Source organism: Glycine max, chromosome 5, assembly GCF_000004515.6.
Source record: "Glycine max cultivar Williams 82 chromosome 5, Glycine_max_v4.0, whole genome shotgun sequence".
NCBI classification, from domain to species: domain Eukaryota; kingdom Viridiplantae; phylum Streptophyta; class Magnoliopsida; order Fabales; family Fabaceae; genus Glycine; species Glycine max.
The window spans coordinates 34,932,511-34,956,676 of NC_038241.2; the positions used below are offsets into that span (position 1 = coordinate 34,932,511).

Sequence of the window (24,166 nt, forward strand, 5' to 3'; positions counted from 1 at the left end):
TTCTAATATTGTGGTAATAAAAGGAAAAAATGTTAGAAAAATAATCTATCCCTAAAATTTAGATGAAAAACAAACAAAAATAATTAGAAAAATATTTCGTAGTTGCTTTGAGCATGCAATGAATCATTAAATTCAAATAAAACGATTGCATTGAACCAAATCCTCCAATAAAACGAAGTTAAATTATAGTTTGAAGTATCCACATAATGGATAGCAGAAGTAAACATTTGTAATTATATGAAACAGAAGTATCTATTGCCATTCATCATTGGTGGTTGTTAGTCGACCATCTTTGATCACGCCAGCGTAATTGACGACCAGGAAACCTTCCACTTCCAGATGAAGAAATGTTGCTCTGGGGATTAGTTTGAGCACCTTGTGAGGCCCGAGGCATCCTTGTTGAAGATGTGACCTCTGCACTGAGGTCTCTATAAAACTGATGCTCATTGCGAGGCATTCTAAAAGACGACATATTTGTTCTCCATCTAGCCGTACGATTTGCCTCTAACTCAAGATCACGGGATGATAAATATGGAAAATTGGTTCTCTCTCTACTCCTAGCAATTCTCTCCAGTTGATGCATTGAAGGTAAATTGGATCTCCATCGAGCTGATTGATTTGTCTGTGTATCATTTGATACCCTGTGTGTTGTTCCAGACCTTCTGTCATATAATGGCACTCTGTGTCTTGAATTAGTCAACAAACTAGCCATACGGTTAACATCTTCAATAGAGATAAATATTTCATACAAGAACGAGGACATCAAGTCAGCAAGACCCCCAGTCAAAATGGTATCTCTACTGTAATCTGCATCAGAACTTGCATGGATTGAGCTAAAAAGATCTTCCAAGCCCCTTTCTTGTTCCATCCTTATCCAATCACACTGTCGCGAGGGATCCACCTCTGATGGTCGAACAGAAGGATGTTCAGACCTAGCATGCTTCCTGAGTTCTGGATATGTCCCCTGGAATTCACATGTTTCGGAAGAACAACTCCTTAATTTAGAATTCATATACCTTCGAGCAGGCTCCAAAACCATATATCCATATATTTCTCCACGGCAAAGAGGGCAAATGAGCTTTGGTTGTAACTGGCTCCCACATTGAGTGGGGTGCCGAGACTCTGACTGAATTTCTCTACTATGAGAGACTCTGCCTGTGACAGGAATTTCTTGCAGTACTTCTGATGAGAGATGAGAAGCAAAGGACTTACAAAACTGGTCAAGGCAGTTAGAGTGGCGGTAACTGGTATTGCACATGTAAGGAAGACAACCCTTCTCATAGGAAGAACATTTCAAAAGAACACCATTATGAGGGGTTTCCATGCAAATAGGACATCTAGCCTGCTCCCATTCTTTCATTTCATCAGCTGATCCCAACAAATTCATAGGTTTATGCAGCTCAATGTTTTTGGAGTTGGATGGGTAAGGATATGGTCTATTACAATCAGTAGACGGGGACTTCAATCTTCTAACTTTAGGCATTTTGAAATTCAAGATCTGCCTTATTTCAAGCAACCAAAATTAAACAGATTACGTAATGAAATAGAAATTCTCTGCCTCTTTATCCTGACACAATTTGTATACGAGAAAAGAGTAATTGATTCTTGTATCTTTTCACAAATATTGAGGTTTTGAAGATTTCATCAACCTAGGAATCTAGCATAGTTAGTTGGAACTAGAAAAAGAGCAAATTATCACCAGGAATGACTACTACTGACCATGATCTAACATAATATACAGTAGCACAGTGTATCTGTCACGTTAAAAACATCACTTCATATTAATCAAATCTACGGTGTAAACACACCAAAAGAGGATATCATGCTTGCCACCGAGGACTACATACATGACTCACAGCATTTTAAAATTTCAGAACATTGACAATTAATGCCCAAAAGGTCACTTGTTTTTAGATGCTCTTTAGGAGCAAGACATAAAAGTAAACAGAGCTTGATAGAATTTCATGGTGAAAATGAAATGTCAAATGCATAGAAAGTTTATAAATTTAAAAGAAATGAGAAGGCACAGAAAGCACTAGAACATAATGCATAATTGAGTTTCTAGTAATCATGGATCAAGAAGTTCAAGATGTTCGTTTTTCTTATAAATACTGATGCGACTTTAGATATCAACAACTTAACATGCCTATATAATTCCGACATATTCCATAAACATTAAACAGGAATAAATAGTACATTAAAAAATTATAAACATAACAAGCACTTTCTTTGGACACTTGTATTGACAATTACAAAATTTCAAATTAATTAAAACAAATGGAAGAACTTCATTTTGGTTAATAAATACTTAAAATCTAATGGCATTGTGTCACCTGAAGGAGACATCTAAGCACTAGAAAAAAACATCAATCCACAAGGAAAAAACCCATAAACATTCCTGTATTTCACCCATATATTCTTTTGCCTTGTAAGGAGGGGTAAGTTCAATTTTTTATTAAAATAGCCAAGTGTACTTAAATATTTTGAGATTTGATATGTACTACAGATATCTACTGCTACTGCAAGTCTCCAACAAAAGCCTGAAAACTTAATTTCACAAGGTACTCACATGCAGGACACAAGGTAATGAAGGTATTTATCTGTGGATAATATTTATTCAGAGGAAGAAAACCGAAGCTTCAAAAACCTAGTTGCCTTGCAATAGATGAAAAGGTATTGAAAAAAACATATATAGACAGCTACCAACTTTCACTTTGCTAGTGACAGAATAATAAACTCAAAACAAAAGGAAAATATAGATCACTGTTTATTACAAAAAAAAAAACTCAGCATTTAAAAAGAAAAACCTCTGCAGACCCCTATAAAACTATTATTAGCTATAACATTATATTTGGAATGTTCTAGTTATTGATCTATCATAGCAAACACAGGAAAAAGCTATCAACGCCAACAAGGAAAGGCTGTGGAACTAAACATGTGTTGGAAATTCAAGTTTGTTTGAAGTTCCACATTAGTTAAGAATGGGCTAGATGAAGGTAACATAAGGGAACAGACCAATATACCCAATTCCTTAAGGTTTTGGGTGAAAATGTGATGTCAAGTTCACTCTTGTAGTCCATTGCTAGGCCCAATGGTGCAGGTCTTCTTTGCTTTCAGGCTCCCCTGGACCCCAACAAGATGCTTTTGGCTGGTTCCTCTCTTAGAGGCTTTTCCTTGCCTTTTCTACAGTGCATGACACACCCATAAAAAAAGTATTCTATTCAGAGTCATATTTTATCTTGAGATTTTCAGTTTGATAGAAGCTTGAGTTATAGAGAAACTGGCCAGTGCCCAGTGTAGATGAAGTTAAAGGCAAAAGCTCCCTAAAGGCACTAAGGGATTTTTAATACCTCAATGCAAGAGGTGCCACAAACCCCTTAACTACATTAAGTGAATTAAAACCCCTTTAGTCTTTATTGGATTCTATAAATTTCTCACTCAAACAACTCTAGTAGGAAAGTTTGAACTTTGGATTCTGCTTACCCGTAAAATAATTTTTTTAACTTTGGACACTCTAGTCTCTTAACCCCCCAAAAGTTCACTCTTGAAAAATACAGACAGAAATGGATAACTCTCTCTAAGGTCAAGTCCTTTGTTTGGAAGCAACAGTACTCAACAGGATTAATACAAATGATTTGCTGCATAAGTGGGAGGCATCGATCGCTCTTAATTGTCCTCCAAACAATTTACTCTTTCAACATAAGAAGGTTACTTTCAATGAAACGGCATTTTTCTAATTTTTAGTGCCATTAGCAATCACTGGGTGCGTCTATTCCTTCTACTTCGGAGTAGTTTTAGGTTTTTTGCTATAAAGAATTAGGCATATAAATAAACAAGTGCCCCCGTCTTTAAGAATCGGCCCCTAACAGTCTAACACCTCCAAGAACAAAGCAACGGCTTAAAAATCTCGTCCTTCACAATGCAGTGCACCTTACGAAGAAACAGAATTTGACAAAAAAAAAAAAAACGCTTTAAAAAATGTTTCACGATTGCATGCAGTGTTGCAATTTAATTGATCACTAATCAGATAGTTATTTTAAAAAAATAATAATAAATAAATCACGGACACACACACAAAGAACACGGCAATTCGTTTGGCAGAAAGCATGAAACCACGCGATGACCTAATTTGTTTAGGCAGCATCACAAATAAATTGGATATTGAACAAGAACGTGATGAGGAAAAAGAATAATAATTGAAAGTCGGAGAATACAAGAATTAGGGTTAACCTGGAAGTGGCGCAGTGGGGATTGCAACACGAATAGAGATGAGGATTTGCGATCAACACGAGCAAAATAAAAAAGGGTTGGTTGGTTGGTTCGGTTTTGAATTTGAGGGTGGACCAGAAGCTTCCAACTCCTGATTCGATTTAAAATTGAGTTCAATCGTAGACATCCGTCGCTGTATACTTTATATTCAATTTGATCTTTGTCCTTATCTTTATAAAATAAAAATAAATAAATAAATATGACAACATAATCTAGTCATAATCTTATTAAAAAAAAATCTTTTGACAAACTAAGTAGTATAATGAAACTATGGTGATTAATTGCCGATTTTGTGAAATTATTATAAGAGTTTAATATTACTATATTAACAATATAAAATAATTTTATATTATCATACATAAATTATTATTTAAATTATTTTTAAAATTAACGAATTTATTATATATGATAAATTATAATTAGATAATTCCATATGATGTTAGTGTATAAGTGTTAGTCGTCATTTATGGCTAACTTTTGTATAAGAAAATTTTATAAAATGTTTGTCTTTTTTTAATTTATGGTTCTTTTTGTAGGTTTATATATATTTTTAGGTTTAGTTTAATTTTGTTCAGTAAAAGATGTCTAACATTGTGAATTTAATGTGTTTTAGCTTCAATTTTAGATAAAAATGATGAAATTTGTGAAGGCTGGTGTCTCGCTAAGCAAGGCCCGTGCGCTTAGCGAGAGTTTATGGGCTAAGCAAGGCAGTTAGCCTGCTGAGCGAGACATTTGTCTCTTCCTGTGTTAAGCGTGCGCCTTTGAGGACAGAAAGCCTTTTTTAAGGCTGGAGTTAAAAAAATCAAAGGATAGGCATGAGAAGAAGAAGAGAAAGCGTACCAGAGGCACAAAACAGAACAAGAAAGCCAAAAATCTCAACTTTCAAGAGGATTTTAGGTTTATGAGTAATTTCTAGGTTCCTAGAGGTGAAGGAAACATCCTCATCACTGTGTAATCTGTTATTTTCTTCTTAAACCCTCATCTTGTAGCTGAAAGGTGTTGTCTTGTGATGGAAGACTAAGTATCTCTGTTGGGAAATTCTGCTGGAACTTGATGTAAATTTTTAACTATCTATTTAAAGTTGTTTTATGTGTTCATTGCTTCTATCTGCACTTAATTATTGCATGCTTTTGGTCTGATCACCCATTGGTGTGTAAAGTTAGGATTTTTAGCATTGAAAAATGTATTAATCCTTAGAATCGGATAGAACAGGGCTAGATGACTGCATTGCTAGACATAGAGTGTAGGGTTTTAGTTTTTGTTATGTTGTGATTGTAATGTTGTTCAATTAGGCTAAGTTTGATGAGACATTCGAGAACGAGGTTTAATTACAATTAGTCCATTTACGCGAGGAATCGATGATTGGTATTTTAGTCCCTAGCATAGAACACAGAAATAACATTAAATAGAGAAAAATATTCTAGTTACATCAAGCACGCTCAGTAGAAGGACCCAACGTTTTAATTATATGTTTTCTCTCCCAGTTTGATAAGTATATTTGTAGTTCTTTTGTATTTAGAGCACATACATCTTTAATTTAATTTTGTTTTCATAGCTTTATATCAATGTCTGTTGATTGAATAAAAGTTCACCAAATGAAGCAAGTTTCCTAATATCAATACTTGATTCTTACAATTTTATTATTACTTGCATGACTCGATACTACACTTGCCGGTTAGATCTACGCACCCACAATAACAAGCAACACCAGGGCATGAACAATAACTCTCTTTCTTTTACTATAATGAAAAAATAATATTAAATAACTTATGTTTGAGATAAAGTATCAATTTATCCAAAAAAAAATGTACACATAAACATGCAAAAAAAATTATTAAATCTAAAATAATACATAAAAAAAGCATGCGTATAAACATGCATTTTTACCTTTTGTAACAAAAAAATATACATATAAGCATGCATTAAACAAAAAATAATAATAAATTAAAATTAATATACACGTCAATATATAATAAGGAAAATTATAGCCATATATCAAGTTTAGCTTCTTACCCAAAAAAATAAAAAATGCAAACACGAAACAAAAGAAAAAAAAAGTTAGGATCATGAGCACCGTCGAAACACCATGTAGTATTCACATATTAGATTAAACTGATTTTGAAAAAAAAATCATTCAATTTAATTATTTTGATTTTGTTAATTTATCATCAATTAATTTTATTTAAAATTTTAATATAATTCGATCCAATTTAAAGTACTTTGGATTAAATCGATTTTCAATGTTAATCATATTTTTATTTATTTTTTAGAAAAATATTAAATAAAATATAAGATAAATAATAAATATAATAAAAAATAATTTAAAATATCAAATATTTATTTAAATATCATTATATAATTAATAATAAAATATTCAAGCATCTTAACCCAAATAATCAGTAAAAATATCTTTAGTTAATTATATTTTTCATAAATTGATATGATTTTTATAATAATTTTTAAATATATAAGAAATAGAAATAGAAATGAGTGATATTATAAATTTATGAATAGAAATATATACATATGCATAAGTTTATTTGAATTAATTTTTAAAATCAAATCCAAAATCCAAATTTCATCTAATAAAAAAATTTGATTTTCAACTTTTTTATCCTTCAATTTTTGATTTTTTTTTGGATTAGTTTTTTTTATTCATATTGGATTGGATCTTTTATAGACAGCCCTATGTAGCAGTGTGTTCTCATTTTTTGTTTCATGATGCTAACTTTGATATATTATAAAATTTTCTTTATATATTGTTTTGTCGATATGTTTACGTATGTACTGTATTAAATTTGACACATTGTAACAATTTATTTTTATCATTTATTTATGTGTATACTTTTTAGGCAAGACATTAAGTTTGATATATTGTAATAATTTTTCTTATTATACATTGACACTTGTATTAATTTTAGTTTATTAATTTATTTTTTACTCAATATGTATTTGCCATTTTGCATAAAGTAAAATTAACATATGCATCAATCCATAGTAAGAAAATTTGTTACAATATATTAAATTTAGCATAATAAAAATGCAAGTATAAGCACATTAGTGTCTATGTTTTTACCAGTATAATTAAATATATGATAAAATAAATATTCTGAAAGAAGTTTATTCATTTATTTTCTTTTTTTATTTTTTTCTTATCAATTAGAAGCTTACTAGTTAAAATTTTCCTAGTTTGGCTTCTTCTTTTTCTCTTATGTTCTTAAAAAAAAATAAAAAATCATGGACTCTTCTGAATTTATCATAGTCCGCAGGTCCCCTACACTTTTTGTTATTGGCCATTACAAACCTGAGAAAATATTTTCTTACTCTCTCCCTTCCCCTTCTTTTCACCCCATAACCACCACACCAACGCCGCGCGCCACCACCTTTGTCCAGATTTGAACCCAACAACCGTCATGTCATTGCAATATCGTCATGCATCGCTCACTACCCCTTGGCCAAACCACCACCACACAGCTGCTACACCGCGCGAACCCTTGGCCCTGCACCTCTGTCCGCGATGCTACGCGTTCGCACTACCACTGTGACCAAACACCTTTGATCTACACCACCATCCTTCACCCCTACGTGCAGAGGAAGAAGAAAAAAGAAACAGGCAACGAAAGCTTAGTTACGTTTTTGGGTATAAAAAATAGAATCACGGTTGCATTATTTTTTTTTTTCACCTCAGAAAGTAATAGAAACATGCTTTTCCTATATGATATAAAATGAAATCATGTTTTCATTATTTATTTTTTTCACACTTGTTCAAAAAATAACAGATACAACAGAATCATGTTTATGTGAAGAAAAAAAATATTTTCCAAAAAAAAAAAAACGTCAACCCTTTGGTAGGAGCCGATAGGGGTTGGGATCAATAACAACCCCCATAATTAACTAGTGAAATATCTCATTTTCTCTCTATACCTGCAATGCAATCAACTATACCAACTATATTCTTCTTTTTTTCACAATATCTGATTTTGATACATCATTAATGTAAAAAAAATTATATGTCAATTAATTAGTTACCTCTCTCGATGTTTCTTTTAAGATAATTGTTACAGAAATTATCAATCTTATTATATATATATATATATATATATATATATATATATATATATATATATATATATATATATATATATATATATATATATGTCAATTCCTGATTAGATGATAATATATAATTAAATTCATATATAAGTTTAATCATTGAATATCTCACTTTTTATCTAAAATTAAGTGCCAAATTTAATACTATATATACATCGCGCCAATATTGACAAATTAGGGGGAGCCAAATTTTGGTTCTCAATCACAGAACGCAATCATTGATACAAGGTTGCGATTTGAGTACATGTTTAGCATAAAGTAATTAATAATTGTTATTTTGTTTATATATTTGAAAATTTCTGCTAACGGAAAATCAAATACGCTTTGAATCCGTGATAACTATCCACCACCATTGATTTGAAGTTAGTTCATTCTATAAGATAGTAGTACTTCATTCAAATTTATCCTTATTTTCTCATTTTATATACCTACTTTAAAAGAGACAAATCCAAATTTGTTGATCATATCCTGAAACAGTGAAACTTGACCGAAAAAAGGCCACGAGATAACAAAAAATCAGAAAAGAAAACTTGAACTACTAGCTAATAAGTAGTAATAAGGGAACTAGAGAAATCAATGTTCAGAGAATATGCACCACAAATGGAGATTGCCACGAGTCTAAAAGAAAATTCATTTTCATCATAATATTTCAATATATTCAATCTAATATATATTAATCAAATCTTACATATTGACCCCTCTACAACACGGGCTATCCTTACTAGTTAAGTTTGAACAGAAAGATTAACGTGCACCAAGCAATGCAAGGAAAAAGATAGTCACTGTTCATCATAATGGTTGCAATTATATTTCATCATTTTGCACATACTAACGGATAGATAGATAGTGTCATGCACAGCATGGAATGCGAAGCTTAATAAGCCCAACTAGGCAATACTAATTTGAACAGTGAGTTTTATATTTTCTTTTTCAAAAAATTATAATAAGCCAACCTTAAATATATAAATACTTCCCGGTGTCAATTAGCATATGAAGATTTTGGGACTTCTGTCAACTAAATTGCTGAAAAAAATTGAAGATTAATGAAGTCATTAAGCACTTTGTACATAAACTCTTATAATTAGTTCTCAGTCATTCTTCTGTTTTCAGGATAGATTCTACCTATTTGTGCCTCATAAAAATAACTAGTGGGTTGGTGGATCATTATCTTATCTTCATAAAGATTTTGATAAGAATTTATCCTATATTGGTAAAGATTTTCTTTATTCCCCAAACTAAATACAAATAAAAATAAATAAATTAGCAAAAATAAGATTCATCAGAGAGATCTTTTGTTTCCCCGACAAATTAAACCATTGTAGATATTTAAGTCCAAACATGCCCTCAGCCGCATAACAAAAAAATAATGCGGATTAGACTTAAATTTCAGTGAGAAAAGGATAATGTAACTATAAATAGATATATTTGAATTGAACCCATGAACTTGTTGCATGGTGGAAGATCAAATGTTTCCTTTTTATTGCCAGGATAAATAAATCCCAAAATAATTTTGCACTTTTGAGTTTTGATCCTATAATACTATACATGAGTGAAAAAAGAATGCCTGTGTGCATCAATGGAAAGAATAACAAAAATACATATATTAATTGGTTACCTATTGACACAAAAAAGAATAAAACAATGGAGAATCCTATTCACTCATGAACTGTGAATAACTGGTATCACTGATGATCCTCTGATCAAAGGGGAGCATTTTGATCCTGAACTATTGGACTCACCTCTTTGAGGCATGTGAAGTGGTTCAATTGTTAAGTTCCCACATAGACTTGCTACATTTGAAAGACTAGAGCTCAACAAAGTGGTGCTTCTAGGAGCAAAGGATGATTTAGAGCGGGATCCACTTCTTGGAGACAGATTAACTTGCTCCAAAGCTCGGAACTGAAGCTCACAAGGGTAGTCTCTCACACAGCCAATGCGCGGCCCCGCTCCGGTTGTCCATTTGCAAGACAACTGCTTCCCCAGTTGATATGATTTCATTTCTTTATGTGAGTTGATTCTTTTGAGTATGGACTCTTGTGGAATGGTTTCTACATCATTGTCATCAGATAAGTTTTCATCTGAATTTGTATGGTCTAGCTCTGGTACAAATGCTTGTGTTGTTTCTTGAGATTCCATTTGGATACTCACACAGCTTTGTTCACTACCTTCTATCTCATTTTCTAGTCCTTCAAACACATGACCCCTTTTTGGTATTTCTAGATTGCTCAGTTCTCTTCCAAGAATTTGAAATCGCCTTGTGCAAGGTGCCATCAATACAGAAGACCTCTCGGTTTCGATCAAATTGGCCTTCTCTGCTGCAACTGAGCCTTCAATAATGGTCTCTACAATCTCCAGGCCATTCATGTTCTCAGTGAAGTCCTCTTCAGATGAGTGGCTTCTAAGATGACCACTACTTCTCAGAGAAAGCAAGTCATCAGCCTCATCAACTGGATCCATCTGCATATAACAAAATGAATTCCTCAGAATATATTCTTTCACAATCTTGTAATTACAGATCTAAATTATAAACCATTACAAACAATACTAAAGTAATGTAAAGCCATGGTTCTAATTATCTATACCTTGACATCAGAAAGGCTCACATTGTTCTCCTGAAGGAATGAAATAAATTCCTTAAAATTTTCTTCTGTCGGACGATAATGACCACTGTGAGGCCAAACAGCCTGTTGAAAAGAAACAACAAACTCAATTTTCTGAGCACATAAAATAAAAAAAGAATAAAAAAAAAGTAGTCATCTATGGCTATAAGAATCCAGTAAAAGAGTAATAAATTTACAAGCCTTATGCCAGATTTATACCTTCAAGACACCATTTTCAATCACTAGTCTCCCAGCAGAAGATGTGGCTCCTCCAGCCAAGAAGCTAGAGTGCTGAAATGAACCTTTTGTCTTCTTGCCAACATACAATGTCTTAGATGTGCTAAGGACAAAAATCCACTTGGCATGTGCATCTTCTCCAGTGTTAAGGAGCTCTCCTGTCTGCTTGTAGAAGAACTTTCCATCCTCCACAACAACTTCATAAGCCAGCCTTTCCATCTGTCAGAAAAAAGAATGAAAATAGTTAATAAAAATTGAAATCAAAGAATCTCGAGCAAATTTGTCTATGAAGAGATGTTTGTATAAATTGAGGAAACCTTACCGGACCAAGATATTTAATGCACTGCTGTTGAAGTTTGGAACGAGGGCACTTCTCAAGATTTACTTCTTTTCCTTCTCCTATATCTAACCTGCAATTTCAGAGAACCTTAATTTCAAACTCTTGTGACTTAAGATCTATATAGGAGAAATATAAGTTGTAACTCAAATATATTTTACAAAGAATGTTACCAGTAGAAGAAGGGTTCTCTGCTCTGAGACTGAAGCCACCTATCGTAATAGAAGTGTAGATTATGTCCATAGCGATGGCGAGGGTCAATCTATTACACAGTAAAAAAAAAATTAGTAAGTAATAATTGATGAATGACTAACAGACCAATACATAAGCAGAAAAAAAACTAGAGCAGCCATTTTTGACTAACCGCTTCAAGCCAGTGCTGTAAAGCAAGTTTTTGAGCTTTATCATCTTTTGATAAACCTTTTCCAACCTGCAATGACAAAGAAAAGTTTAATTCAGTTTCTTGCAGCTTGAAAGTTTGAACTAGAAAGTTAGAGCATAGTAGTTATTGAAGGTATTAACCTTCAATAATCACCATTATTACCCTTCCAAAGCTGAATAATGTTAAAGTACCTTAGCAGCTCTAGTTCTGGCTCTAGACCAACGCGAAACTGCAGTTTCATGTTTCTCAATCTCAAAGAAAGATATGGAGCTGCGCTTGAGTTCAGCAAAATCCAAGAGCTTCCACCTATAAAATTAAAGATAAAAACATGTCAGAAACACATGAAATTTTGTAAAGAAGGAAAGAGATTCTCAGGCCAATAAAAAAAGTACCAGCTTTGTTCAACAAGAATTGCACAATCTGCTAGCTTTCTTCTCGTGCGAAAACTCTTGTATACTTTCTGCAATTTAAGTGCTGCAATGTGTTTGGGGCTGTTTGGATTTAGAAGTGCTGATTGGATGGTTTCCAGTTGACACTCTGACTTAAAAGGAAGATCATCCATTTCTTTGCTCTTTTTGCTAGTCCTTGAGATAGGCATGTTTTCCTCTTTGTCAAATGACAAAGTGTTGGTTGAGATGATGTTATCAATGTCCTTTCTTTTGAAGCTCACAGATGCCTCTATTGTCATCTTTCCAGAACCTAGAGATTTAAGGATGGTGGGTTCTAAATCTTCGTTCTTGAAACTGACCGATCGCATTGGAGTTTTGATTTCGTCATTGCCAAAGTTGATGGATTTTACAACAACGGAGTCTAAGCCATCTTCTACATCATTGTACTTGGCAAATGGACATGAGAAGGAAATCCCCATATGACAGCAAAACCAAATCTGCAGAAACTTGTGCAATCCGTGGTCCTGAAAATTGCGAAGTCAATATTGAAGTACAAGATGATGAATTTTTCATGTGTCAAACTGGATGGAATAAGTGCATCAATGCTAAGAACAATAATACGAAATTCAGACCGTACACACATCACAACCGCACAATTTACATCAAGATAAATGAATGTTGGAAATAAAAAAAATAGAAAAATAAAATTCTTAAGACCCATTTTTTAGAATGCATTGTTCTATTTATTATTATCTAGGCAGGAACAGCAGCACTTGTAATCCTCGTCGAACTGATCAACAAGAACTCAAATTCTATGCTGCAGCAAAACCATCAGAAACAAAAGGATCACGGATCCGCAAAACCCATTAGCTAAACTCCCATTTTTAAAGAAAAATCCAAGAAAACAGTCTCATTCATGAAAGGAGAACCTGAAACACTGTACCAAGGAAATCCCATTTCATTCTCTTAAACAGATTCCAAACAAACCAAACTACAGAAATAAAAAATATCACAGATAATCCCAGTTAAAGAAGAGCAAGGATCTAAAAAAAAATTCACCAAAACATGAATAAAAAAATCATATTACTTTTTCTTCACGGATATATAGTTAGATTGGGTAGAATAGCATAGCATTCAAACATCAGCACAGTATGCAATATGCAGAAATGGATATACATATCATTTATTCCATAAAAAGAAACAAACATATTAAAATAGATTCTTAAAAGCAAAAGGAAAATGAAGAGTGAGTTGATGAAGGGTGGTAGAGTACCTGAAGATTCGAAAACCAGGAAGGAGAAAAGAGAAGAATCTGTAATGGGGTTGATGAGATGAGAGAATCTTAATGGAACACTGTTACTTTGAGTTAATGGTAAGATATGAAATGATAGTGTTCGAAATGTTGATGCAGGAAAGTTGAACTAGGTAGCTAGCTTGCACTTGTTAACGAAGTTAATGGGATCCTTTGCTATTAATCACTTAACATATTTATACATGCTAGGAGGAGAAGAATAAAATACGAAGAGAGAGAAAGAGAGAGAGAGAAAGAAACAGTGTTTCCACTCTCCAACCACGTGGAGTCGAACAAGTATACTAAAATTCCGTCTTTTTTTTCTTTTATTTTCTTTTTCTTTTTCTTCTGTTTTGATTTTGGAATTATTTTCCCTTTATTTTTATAAAGACCATGGTTTGGTCTGTGGCTTCTTTACCAGCAGACCCATGACATGACATGTAACCTTATTTTAATTTCTTTTCTTTTTTTAGAAAACTCAAATTGTTGATTTTATTAATTGTGAACTTGTACTAAGTTTGTATTTATCGTTTAAATTTGAAGTGAGATGATGGTCACAAAAAAAATTAATTTTTAAGCCTTATTTAAAAAATAATAATTTCAATATATGTACTACTAAATTCACTTGTGACTTATGTGTATATCCTTAAAATCCTTTCAAGGTTAAATTTGTCGCAAAAGTTAACTAAAGTAATATATTAATACAAAAATAAAAATGTCAAATTAAACTTTCACTCCAAATACAATAAGAGTAGTGTTAAACTGCACTCACACTGGCAGATGCACGTGAGAGGGTATGGGGACAATTACTCCGTAAGATTTTTTACTTATTTGTATATGCATAATAAAAAAAATTGATCCCACTAAACAATAAATACTGCCTTATAAGATCATTATTTAAAAAAAATAAATGTATAAAATATAAAAAATAAAATAGAGAATATAAATTGATATTAAATTTATTATTTTATCCTTTTAATTTTTAGATTTAATTACTATTTTTATTATTTAATTTATTTTTTAGGTTCAATTTGATCATTTAATTTATTTATTTGATTAGGTTCGGTTCCATGATTTTAGATGACATCAATAAATTATGTATTTGATTCTCGATTAAATTAATAATTTTTATTCTTGGTCTTTAATAAAATTATTTATATGTTGAGTTTTAAATAAAACAAAAAAAGATATTTTGGTCCTTTATATATATATATATATATATATATATATATATATATATATATATATATTCATTTTTGGCTCTATAATATATATGGAACATTTGTTATTAGTCCTTATAAAATATTTTTCAAAGAAATTAATACAAAATTTTATAACAACTAAAATAAAAAAAATATATATATTAGAAGGATTAAAATAAAATAAGTAAAACTAAAAACAAAATTTTATTAAAAATTTAATAAAAAAATTATTAAAGATGCTAAACAAGATTCACTAATTTATTAAGGGATAAAAACATATTTAAGTTTTTTTAAACCAAACTAAAAAAAATTAAAATCAAATTAAAATTATTTTTTCCTCACTGATAAAAATTTCTGCATCCACCACTTTCACCACTACTCCACGAGAATTTGTTAAAGAATAGGAAACATGAAAACATCTGATAAATTAAGAATTTGAAAAATATTACTATCATTTTTTAAGTTTACAAATGTTTATTCGTTGATATTTATTTCATTATAAAATGAAATAGAACTTGGTGAACTTTTTCTTTCACGCGTACGCGTAGCGCTTAAATTTGGATTCTTCAAATTATATATAAAAAAATAATTGGGTTAGTCAAAGAGATAAAATAAGTAAATTAAATAAATCATATTGCCGAAAAGTACTTTGTATATCCTTGGAGTTCAAGTGTCGATCCAATATCTTAAGCAATGTCTCTGTGTTTGGGATGTAGGTGTGAGAAATGAGATAATCTCTTTTAAAAAAATATATTACTATTTAACTCATATTACTTTATATAGAAAAAGAAAATTGAGATAATTACATTCGGTAAAAAAAAAAAAAACAAAACTTTCTTGTCTGTTCAATTAAGAAAATAAGCTTCATAATGTTAGTAAATTTATATTTGAAGCATTCAGTGAACACTAATAATAATTTTTTAATAAAATCACATTCTTTAACAATGAACTTTCAAGGAGAAATATTATAAATATTATTATTTTGTAGATATCCATCATTTACTAGATTTAATTTTATCTATTTGAATATGGATATGATTTAATTACTTTTTGTAATTTAAAAGGATATTGTATAAAATCAGAGTTTCTTAATTAATTTTTCTTGTAATTATCTTTTATTTATTTATATTTTTCTCTACATTTTTCTTTCTAATTTATATACGTTCTTTTCTTTTATCTGAATTATTTTTATAACATTCACAATTAATTTATTTATAAATTATTATTAATTATTGATATGTTTTTTAGTATTATATTATAACAATCAGTGTGTCTATTTTATTTTTTGGGCGTTTTATAAATGTACATTAAAAAAAAAACGTTATTTTGATTTGACTTGCGGGGATTTTTCTTTTATAACGTATTAACCTCCAATGAAATTGTGGTTAAATTTCTAGGAAAGAATCCTCGCTTTCTATTTCCTCCTTTCTATGAAGGGTCATTTTCATGACCATGTCTTGAAGTAAACTTCAATCCGTTCCAAGTGAGAACGAGATTGACTTTAGCAAAATCAACCATTAATTCCAAACTGCTTAGGTCATCTCAGATAATTCCTACCTCCCTCGAAGGGGTAGTACGTTACGTAGTTTAAGTATTTAACCATCAAACACTTGTCAATTATTCCAAAGCTAACCACTAATTTGAATATATCTAATTGAATTCGTGGCATATGAACTTTCTGCCTGCTGTGGCTGATTTGGCAAGGAGCTCATTGCTAACGAAAAATGTTGCAATTTTTTAATTAATGTTCATTGCGTACTGTACCTTAAAAAAGATTGTTAATTTGAGGAGCATACAAAGTTATCAATTTGAAATTGTGTTTGGGGTTGTGAAAGCTAAAAAGTTGGAAATTTCCTTGTAATGTGATCTGGATATCCCACAGACTCTAAACTTGAACTTGTATTGCATCATTGGCTTATCAGTAGCAACAAAAAGTCTTTTTGCTAGCAGTTCAAACAGTCAAAAGGGATCAACCCTATGTTGGCTCTTTAAATACACAGCATATATTATCTGTAAGAGAAAACATCAAACGAATAAAACTTTACCTCACATGGTGATGAATTATAATTAAGTTTTGCTATCCTTAGTCCTCACTATATTAGAAATTGTATAAAGTATTGTTACATTTTTTATCTCCACTAATTTAAGAAAGAGGAGGTTAAGAAAAATAAATTAATATGATCAACAGGAAATTGGTTATGGTTTTTTTATTGCAATATCATCTTGATTTGTGAATGTCATTGTTTGCAATATGGTCATATGATCGTAACTGAATTAAATTATAATTATATATGATTATGGCATCTTTGCATTTAATGATTTTTTTATAATAATATTAATATTTTTTGTTATTTTTTTCTATAATCAGGCTTATTATTATTATTATTATTATTATTATTATTAAATCGATTTACACCGTTTGATTATCATTAGTTTGATGATTTGCCTTTTAAGACTTTGTCACGTATAGCCCTTTACACTTCATACGGTATGTTAAGCATGGGTACGTATGTGTAAAGCATGTATATTATAAAACAAACTAAGTAATATTTATATGATTACTAATGCTGCAAAATGCAATGGTAAATAGAACAAAAATGAAGTAAAATTCGTTAAAATTTAAAGTATTTACTGAATAAGTTAAACTGACAAGAATTGTTCATTTATTTAATAATTAATAACAATATTAATTTATTCTAATAAAAATTGTAACAAACAGTTTATTTGTAAAATATTTTATATGATTACAAGTTTAAATGTTTTGACGTTTTTATTAAATAAATAATTATTTTGTATAGTTATTTAAAAAAATGGAAAAAATATGTTAAAAAAACTAAACCAAGTATATTATCAATTTCCTGCCAAAATTGAAGTGAGACGTTGGCGTTATAATAATTGGGTATGCAAATGTACGGTGTCGGAAAGTGGTGTACAGCATATACATAAGTTGGTGAGAAGATCATATATAAATATATAATTAAACTAACTCTTCCCTCTTCTGTTTTTTTAATATGAAAATTGAAAAGGACTGCTTTAGGTGGTAATTAAGGAAACATACGTTAGGAATCTACGTGTTTATGTTTCATCTTTCGGTCATTTGATTTATTCTTCTGATTCTTTTCCTATTTAATAAAAAAAATTACAAGTATATCTATCAAGCCAGCACATCTTACCATTTCAGATTCAAGAAAGACTATGACCATAATTCAAGCCACATGATCTATATCTTCCTTCAATAAATGATCGAGCGAGGAACGTTCATATTCGGCACTGATACATTCATCTATTTTTGTTTAAAGTAGTTTGAACGAATTTAAATTTTAAAAATAAACTTAAATTATCTTTTCATGAATTAGTTCAATTTAATCCAAAATTCTATATTGTTTTAAATTTATCTTTTTTATTAACAATTATATATTATTAATGAAATGTATTGACTTAATTAATATTTTACATAACATGATATTATATTCATGTTAATATTATTTATTTTAAAATAAATATTTTAAAATATATTTTAAATCTAATTTTATAGCCTAATTATATTTAATGTTGAATATAATACATTATATATTCAAATTAAATTTGTAGGCCCTGATCAAGTCATATTTTAACATAAATAAATAATTTTATAAAAATAAATAAATAGAAAAAAATACTAATTACTAGTAGAAATTCCATGCATTACCTTGATGATTTAATTATACGAAGTTTTATGTATAAAGGAAGAATAACGGTTGGATAAAAGAAAAAGGAAGAATAACTGTGTCAATTAATTTGCACAATTTTGTAGCCAACATAACTCTCTGTAATTGTCTCTCCCGAATGTGATATTTGATTCATTTTGTACAAAAAAACATAAACAAATATATTTTCATTTCTATAAATTATTAGCATATTTAAAATAAATTTAAAAAACAATCATCATAGAGTATATAATGATGTTTTACGTTGATTGCTTTTTCTTTTTACTGCTATTTACCTTTATTGTTTTGCTTACAAGTAACGACAACCAAAAAATCGTACTACATTGTATATATTAATTAGTTTTCTTAAAACTATATAAAATACTATTTCCGTGAGAGAGAAAGAGAGTACTACATTCAGTACATTGTATATACTTATTTATATGAATCAAACATTTACACTTTTTTAAGAAATAAATGCTGATAAGAAGCAAAATAAATCTATAACTAACAGTTATTATATTTTAAAACTAATTAATGGGCATGCAATTGTGAAGCTAGCTAGCCTTAAAAAAATTGATATTGATATATCTATTAGCTAGGATAAAATATACTAGACGTTCTGAAGTCTGAACCATAATAAAAGGATTTAATAACATTATAATTAGTTAGTTAGTATAATTAATTACTCCTAAATCCTGATTGAACTGAACCAGCTTAGCTTTACAAATGAAGACCATTGATTTGAATCCAATATAGGAATACTTTATACTTCCCTCATTGATCAGTCATTATCTTCCAAACCAAAATCTCAAAAATCCATAGAAATGTGACATGCTTCAACGTGCATCACGGGGGGTGGGGTGGGGGGATTTTTATATCTATAGTTACACAGATTAATTTGAAAAGGTTTAAATATATTTTTTATCTTTGATTTATACCCAAATTTAGTATTTTATCCCTAATAAATTTTTCTTTCGTATTTGCTTCTTGATATTTCAAAATTTTATTTTAGATCTCTAATGTCAATTAAGTAATGATGTATCCGTTATATATTTGATAATGAGATTTGTGGCGTCTCTATCGACGCTAATCCGTGGTGGGCCCTCATTCCACCACCACCATGGACCTCTGTCGCCACAGCCGCGTGTCCCAAATCTCCAGCATCAGATTTCCACACGTGTCTTCCCCTGTCGTAGTTGGACATTTCCTCAAACATAAGAATGCAGGTTGAAGCTGATCAGCCTTGCACAAAGCCCTAATTAAGATGTTGAAAGTGGAGACGTCAAGTGAAGTGACGTCAGTGGCCATCTTCAAGTAGAGCGTTTTGACGAGCCTAAGCTTGTTGGCATTAAGGAGGAGGCTAAGGGCAACGTTGTTGAAGTGTGTGTTAGGTTTGACGACGAAGTCACGCTCCATGAGGAGGAAGATGGGGTTGATTTTAGCATGGAGGTGGTGGGAGGTGACATAGGTTTCGAGGAAGACGAGGAAGATGGACTCATCAATGAGGATTTTGGAGGAGTGCATTTGATAGAGGAGGGTGAGCATTGAGTCGAAGGAGCAAAAGAAGTTGACGGAGGAGCTCGTGGAAGATAGAGGGATGGGTCGAGTAGTTGCCGATCGAGGTCCATTAGAAGAGGCAAAGGGCAGAGGAGGAATCGGGTTAACGACAAAGGAGGTCGAGGAGTTAGGAGGGAGAGATGTCCAGGGGGAGGGGGAGGGGGTGGTGGGTGACGAAAGTGAAAGATGAGAGCGCAGAGGAGGATTCTCAATGTATGCTTGATTTACTTATTTTTTACTTTAATTGATTCCAGTGATTTTTGCCAAAAAAATTTAAATTTAATTTTGAAACAAATACCAACGATTTTTTAGTCGTCACAGGTTATCAAATATTTAACGGGCACGTTATAACTTAACTAACGACAGAGATATAAATTAAACAAAACTTTCAAATATTAGAAAACGAATGCATAAGAAAAATTTGTTAGAAATTAAACATAAAATTTAAATATATATATATATATATATATATATATATATATATATGAAAAATAAAAAAATAAATTTAATTCATTTAAAAAACATAAAAGAGACTATATACTCAAAATACACCCGTAAGTCAAACCGAAGCCGAGGAAAACTACGCTAAGCCAGTAAGCCAATTTCTGTGCAGTTGTGTCTGTTCTTAAAAAGTAACGCTGAATATTTTAAGAATAAACTTTATATAGAAATTGGTTTTTTATTCAAATTGACCAGAATAATAAATTAAATTTGAATGAAATCAGAATTATTATATAATAGATAGATACGTTTTTTTCTCTTAAAAAAAAGTAGTGAAATGGTGATAATTAGATGGACAAAACATTGTCACTTCCAACTGTCATATTTCAGATCTCCATGCATCGCGTACAAGAGGAGTACATGGATGTGCACGTGTCGAATGCAGAGTGGGCCACGCTGCGCTGCCACCATCACTTGGTAGCACCGTACCGTTCCCCCAGACCACAAAATCTCGTCACCAGTTTCTGCTGTCCCTTTTACATTGTATCGTATGTTTTGCTTTCATGTAATAAGAAAATTTGCTTTACGTACATTGCGTTGTATGTTACTACGTTAGTACGTGCGTGTTTGAAAATCTCATGTTTTGTTCGGTGGGGGAAAAAATAGTGAAAAAATAAGTCAGAAATAAAAAGACAATTGTGTTTATAAGAGAAAAGATGAGAAAGATATAAATTAAAAAATGTGAAACTTACTGGTTATTTTTAACCTATTTTTGTGCATTTATTTACATTTTTTTCTTATTTTTCTTAAATCAAATATCTTTATCTTCACGTCATTTTTTACTTATCCTAATTTATCATTTTTTTTTCATTCACCCTAAATTTTTATTTCATCTATTTTCAAGTATGATGGAAAATCATGGTAAGACAACCTAACGCCAATCTAAACACAATGTATGTTGTGTATCAAAAAACACAATGTATGTTTTGTTTAGAGTCTTATATGTAAACTGAAAATAAAAAATTATTTGTTTGAGTTAGATTCTAATTTCATTATCATCATATTGTACATGAAATAAGAATAAATCACTAATTTTGCATAAAAAAGAATAAATCACTAATTTAGTCTATAAGATTATAATGATTGTTTAAATTGATCCCAAAAATTAATAAATAATAAAATAGTCTCTAAAATTAAAATTATTGATTAATTTAATCTCTGAAATTGTAATGATTAATCAACTTGGGGTCTCAATTTTTTTTTATAAAACAAACTGCAAAATAATCCCTAATAATATAAATCAACAACCAAAATAATCTCTCCATTATTAATTGGTGTCAGTTTCGCGTCTTTAAAAAAAAAAAAAAACTAAATTAGCATGCATGTTCAGTGTCTAAGTAGTAGCCGATTAGGCACACATACATGCATGGTTGTCATATCATATGGATGAAATTGAAAAAAAAAAATAGTTGTGAGGAGTAGGATAAATGCATGAAAACATAAGTTTGATTTTCATTATCGTTATTGTATAAAAAAACTTTAAATTCAATATGCATTTAAACTATATTTTAATTAAATTCAAACTAATATAAAATAAAATATCCATGGTAATAAAAGGTGTCTATATTTTTTTTTCAAATCATCATCATTAATTAATAATGATATAGACATAGATAATTAAAAATGAAATTTTTGATATATAATTAATGGTATTAATGATATGAATTTCATTTTTATTAAAAATGAAATTATTGGTATATAATTTCATATATAATTTTAAATTAATGATAATAAATATATATTTTTTCAAATTATCACCATTGAATTATTTATGTTAGTTAGTTTTTATATTATTTATTGAATTATTTACATATATAATTAAACTTATATATAAATATATCTTATATCCATTTTAATTTTTTAAAGCAAATATAAAAGATAAAATTTCCAGCAATTCATTTTTTTACATGTAATTATAATTTATTCGAAACACTGCTCATTATTGATTGCTTTTTATTCTCATCCTACAAAATACATAAAATAGATTGATACATGCGTAGCACTTATTTTTCTTAGTGAATAAATCAGGAGTAAATACGTAATTATACTGATCAAATTACTAGTTCCATATGAGTAGTTGTCGCACATAAAATTAAGAATAGAAACTATAGGAATGTGAGGTAAGGAATGAGAACACATGTAACGGTGACGTCGAAAAGAGGATGGGATTTTAAGATGAATAAACGCACATAAAGAATCGGCCACCAAACGATCGAGAACGTAGCTGTAGTGTTTCTGAATAAAATAATGCCAGCTGGCCCTGTAAAGTGTCATCGATTTTTCTTATGTTTTGGTCACTTTTCTACTGATTCAGTGGTCACTACTAGCCATGCCACTAATGTGAACTTTTAAAAAAAAAAAAAAAAGTTGACGTCTCTTGGATAGAAAGGATTCATATTATGGTTATGATCATTAAACATTTATAAAAATACTTATAAATTGTCACTAATGTGAACTCTGAGTATATTATTTATCATCTGAACCGATACCAACTTTTGTTGGTGACTAATGTGAACTCTGAAAAGAAAAGAAAGAAGAATAAAATAAGACCCCAACGCGTAAAGGGCCACCATAACACCGACTGAAACGTTAGTAGGTGAGTTTTTTTTTTACGTGTTTGGAGTGTTTTGGCCGTACGGGAAGTAGTGGCAACAAACTCTTCCAAACACCATAAATTAACAACGTAAAAGTCAAACACTAGCCAGCCCCATTCATTAATTCATTTGTTTGACGTTGGTTGGATTTGCTTCGCTTTCCTTCTGATTCCATTCTACGTTATCTTTATCTTCTACCGCCGCCCAAACCACACTTCTATTTTTATCTTCGGAACTACCATGTCTAATGTAATTTATATGCACCATACCAAATAAATAATAGTATATTTCTTCCGTTATTAATTATAATAATTTCTCAATTAATTCACACCTAAAATATTTTTAAAATTAATTACATTAAATTTATTAATTAATTATAAAATTATCCTTTTCTTATCTTTATCCATTTAATTGTTTCTCATTAATATTTAAGAAAGTTAAGTAAAGATATATAAAAAAATAATTAATATATGTAAAAATTTAAAAAAATTATCTTATAAAAAATAACAAACAAATTTTTAAAACAAGTTTTATATTTAGGGACAGAAGAAGTATATAATTAAGAAAGTCTAATTCAATTAATTGAATAAAGTGTGTAAACTATTCTAAATTCCTTTTGATATTTATCTGGGTTCAAACAAACAAAACTATAATCAAAATTAGACATGGTAATAGAACACGACGAGAACGGTATTGTCTCCTCAATTCTCAACGTATCCTCGTATTCGTCTCTGATATCCGATGAGTTGAAATTTGTTATCTCATTCTCCTACTCATTGGATATCGAATATCCCCGTTGTTCTTGTCCTGTACCTAGTTCAAATTTGTAAAATATGTTTTTTTTAAATATTAAAATCTGATTATGGAAAAAAAATAAATTAATTGTTACACACTTACTTTTAACTACTTGCATATCAATAAATTTATTGATAATCCCCGATCTTCTATTTGTTTACAAAAAATCATCAAGAAAAAAATCTTAAATCATGTAAAACTTCTAAAATA

The 24,166-nt window shown here is 30.2% G+C and overlaps 2 protein-coding genes across 5 annotated transcripts; both read right to left on the reverse strand.

Annotated features, from left to right (window-relative positions):
• Positions 1-125: 125 nt before the first annotated feature.
• LOC100786002 (uncharacterized) lies at positions 126-4,384 on the reverse strand. Of its 4 annotated transcripts, none has more exons than NM_001289255.2 (2): positions 4,231-4,384; positions 126-1,498 (listed from the first exon to the last, which is right to left on the reverse strand). In NM_001289255.2, the coding sequence occupies exon 2, from the start codon at positions 1,481-1,483 to the stop codon at positions 266-268; it is 1,218 nt and encodes a 405-aa protein (NP_001276184.2). In that variant the 5' UTR covers positions 1,484-1,498; positions 4,231-4,384; the 3' UTR covers positions 126-265. The 4 variants fall into 4 exon arrangements, with proteins under 4 accessions (NP_001276184.2, NP_001349152.1, XP_014630811.1 ...); NM_001362223.1 differs by having other exon boundaries at positions 126-3,183; XM_014775325.3 differs by having other exon boundaries at positions 127-3,178; positions 4,231-4,381.
• Positions 4,385-9,834: 5,450 nt separating this feature from the next.
• LOC100803297 (IQ domain-containing protein IQM2) lies at positions 9,835-14,065 on the reverse strand. Its single transcript, XM_003524149.5, has 9 exons — positions 13,601-14,065; positions 12,331-12,851; positions 12,130-12,244; positions 11,921-11,986; positions 11,730-11,818; positions 11,542-11,629; positions 11,202-11,438; positions 10,965-11,066; positions 9,835-10,839 (listed from the first exon to the last, which is right to left on the reverse strand). Exons 2-9 carry the CDS (start codon positions 12,804-12,806, stop codon positions 10,042-10,044), a joined length of 1,971 nt encoding a protein of 656 aa, XP_003524197.1. The 5' UTR covers positions 12,807-12,851; positions 13,601-14,065; the 3' UTR covers positions 9,835-10,041.
• Positions 14,066-24,166: the final 10,101 nt, after the last annotated feature.

Excerpts from the sequence above, each read along its gene's own strand:
- LOC100786002 (NM_001289255.2), bottom strand. The coding sequence starts at position 1,483 with ATGCCTAAAGTTAGAAGATTGAAGTCCCCGTCTACTGATTGTAATAGA.
- LOC100803297 (XM_003524149.5), bottom strand. The coding sequence starts at position 12,806 with ATGGGGATTTCCTTCTCATGTCCATTTGCCAAGTACAATGATGTAGAA. Across the intron at positions 12,245-12,330 it reads ATTCTTGTTGAACAAAGCTG|GTGGAAGCTCTTGGATTTTG; the intron begins GTACTTTTTTTA and ends TTAATTTTATAG. Across the intron at positions 11,819-11,920 it reads TACAGCACTGGCTTGAAGCG|ATTGACCCTCGCCATCGCTA; the intron begins GTTAGTCAAAAA and ends ACTGTGTAATAG.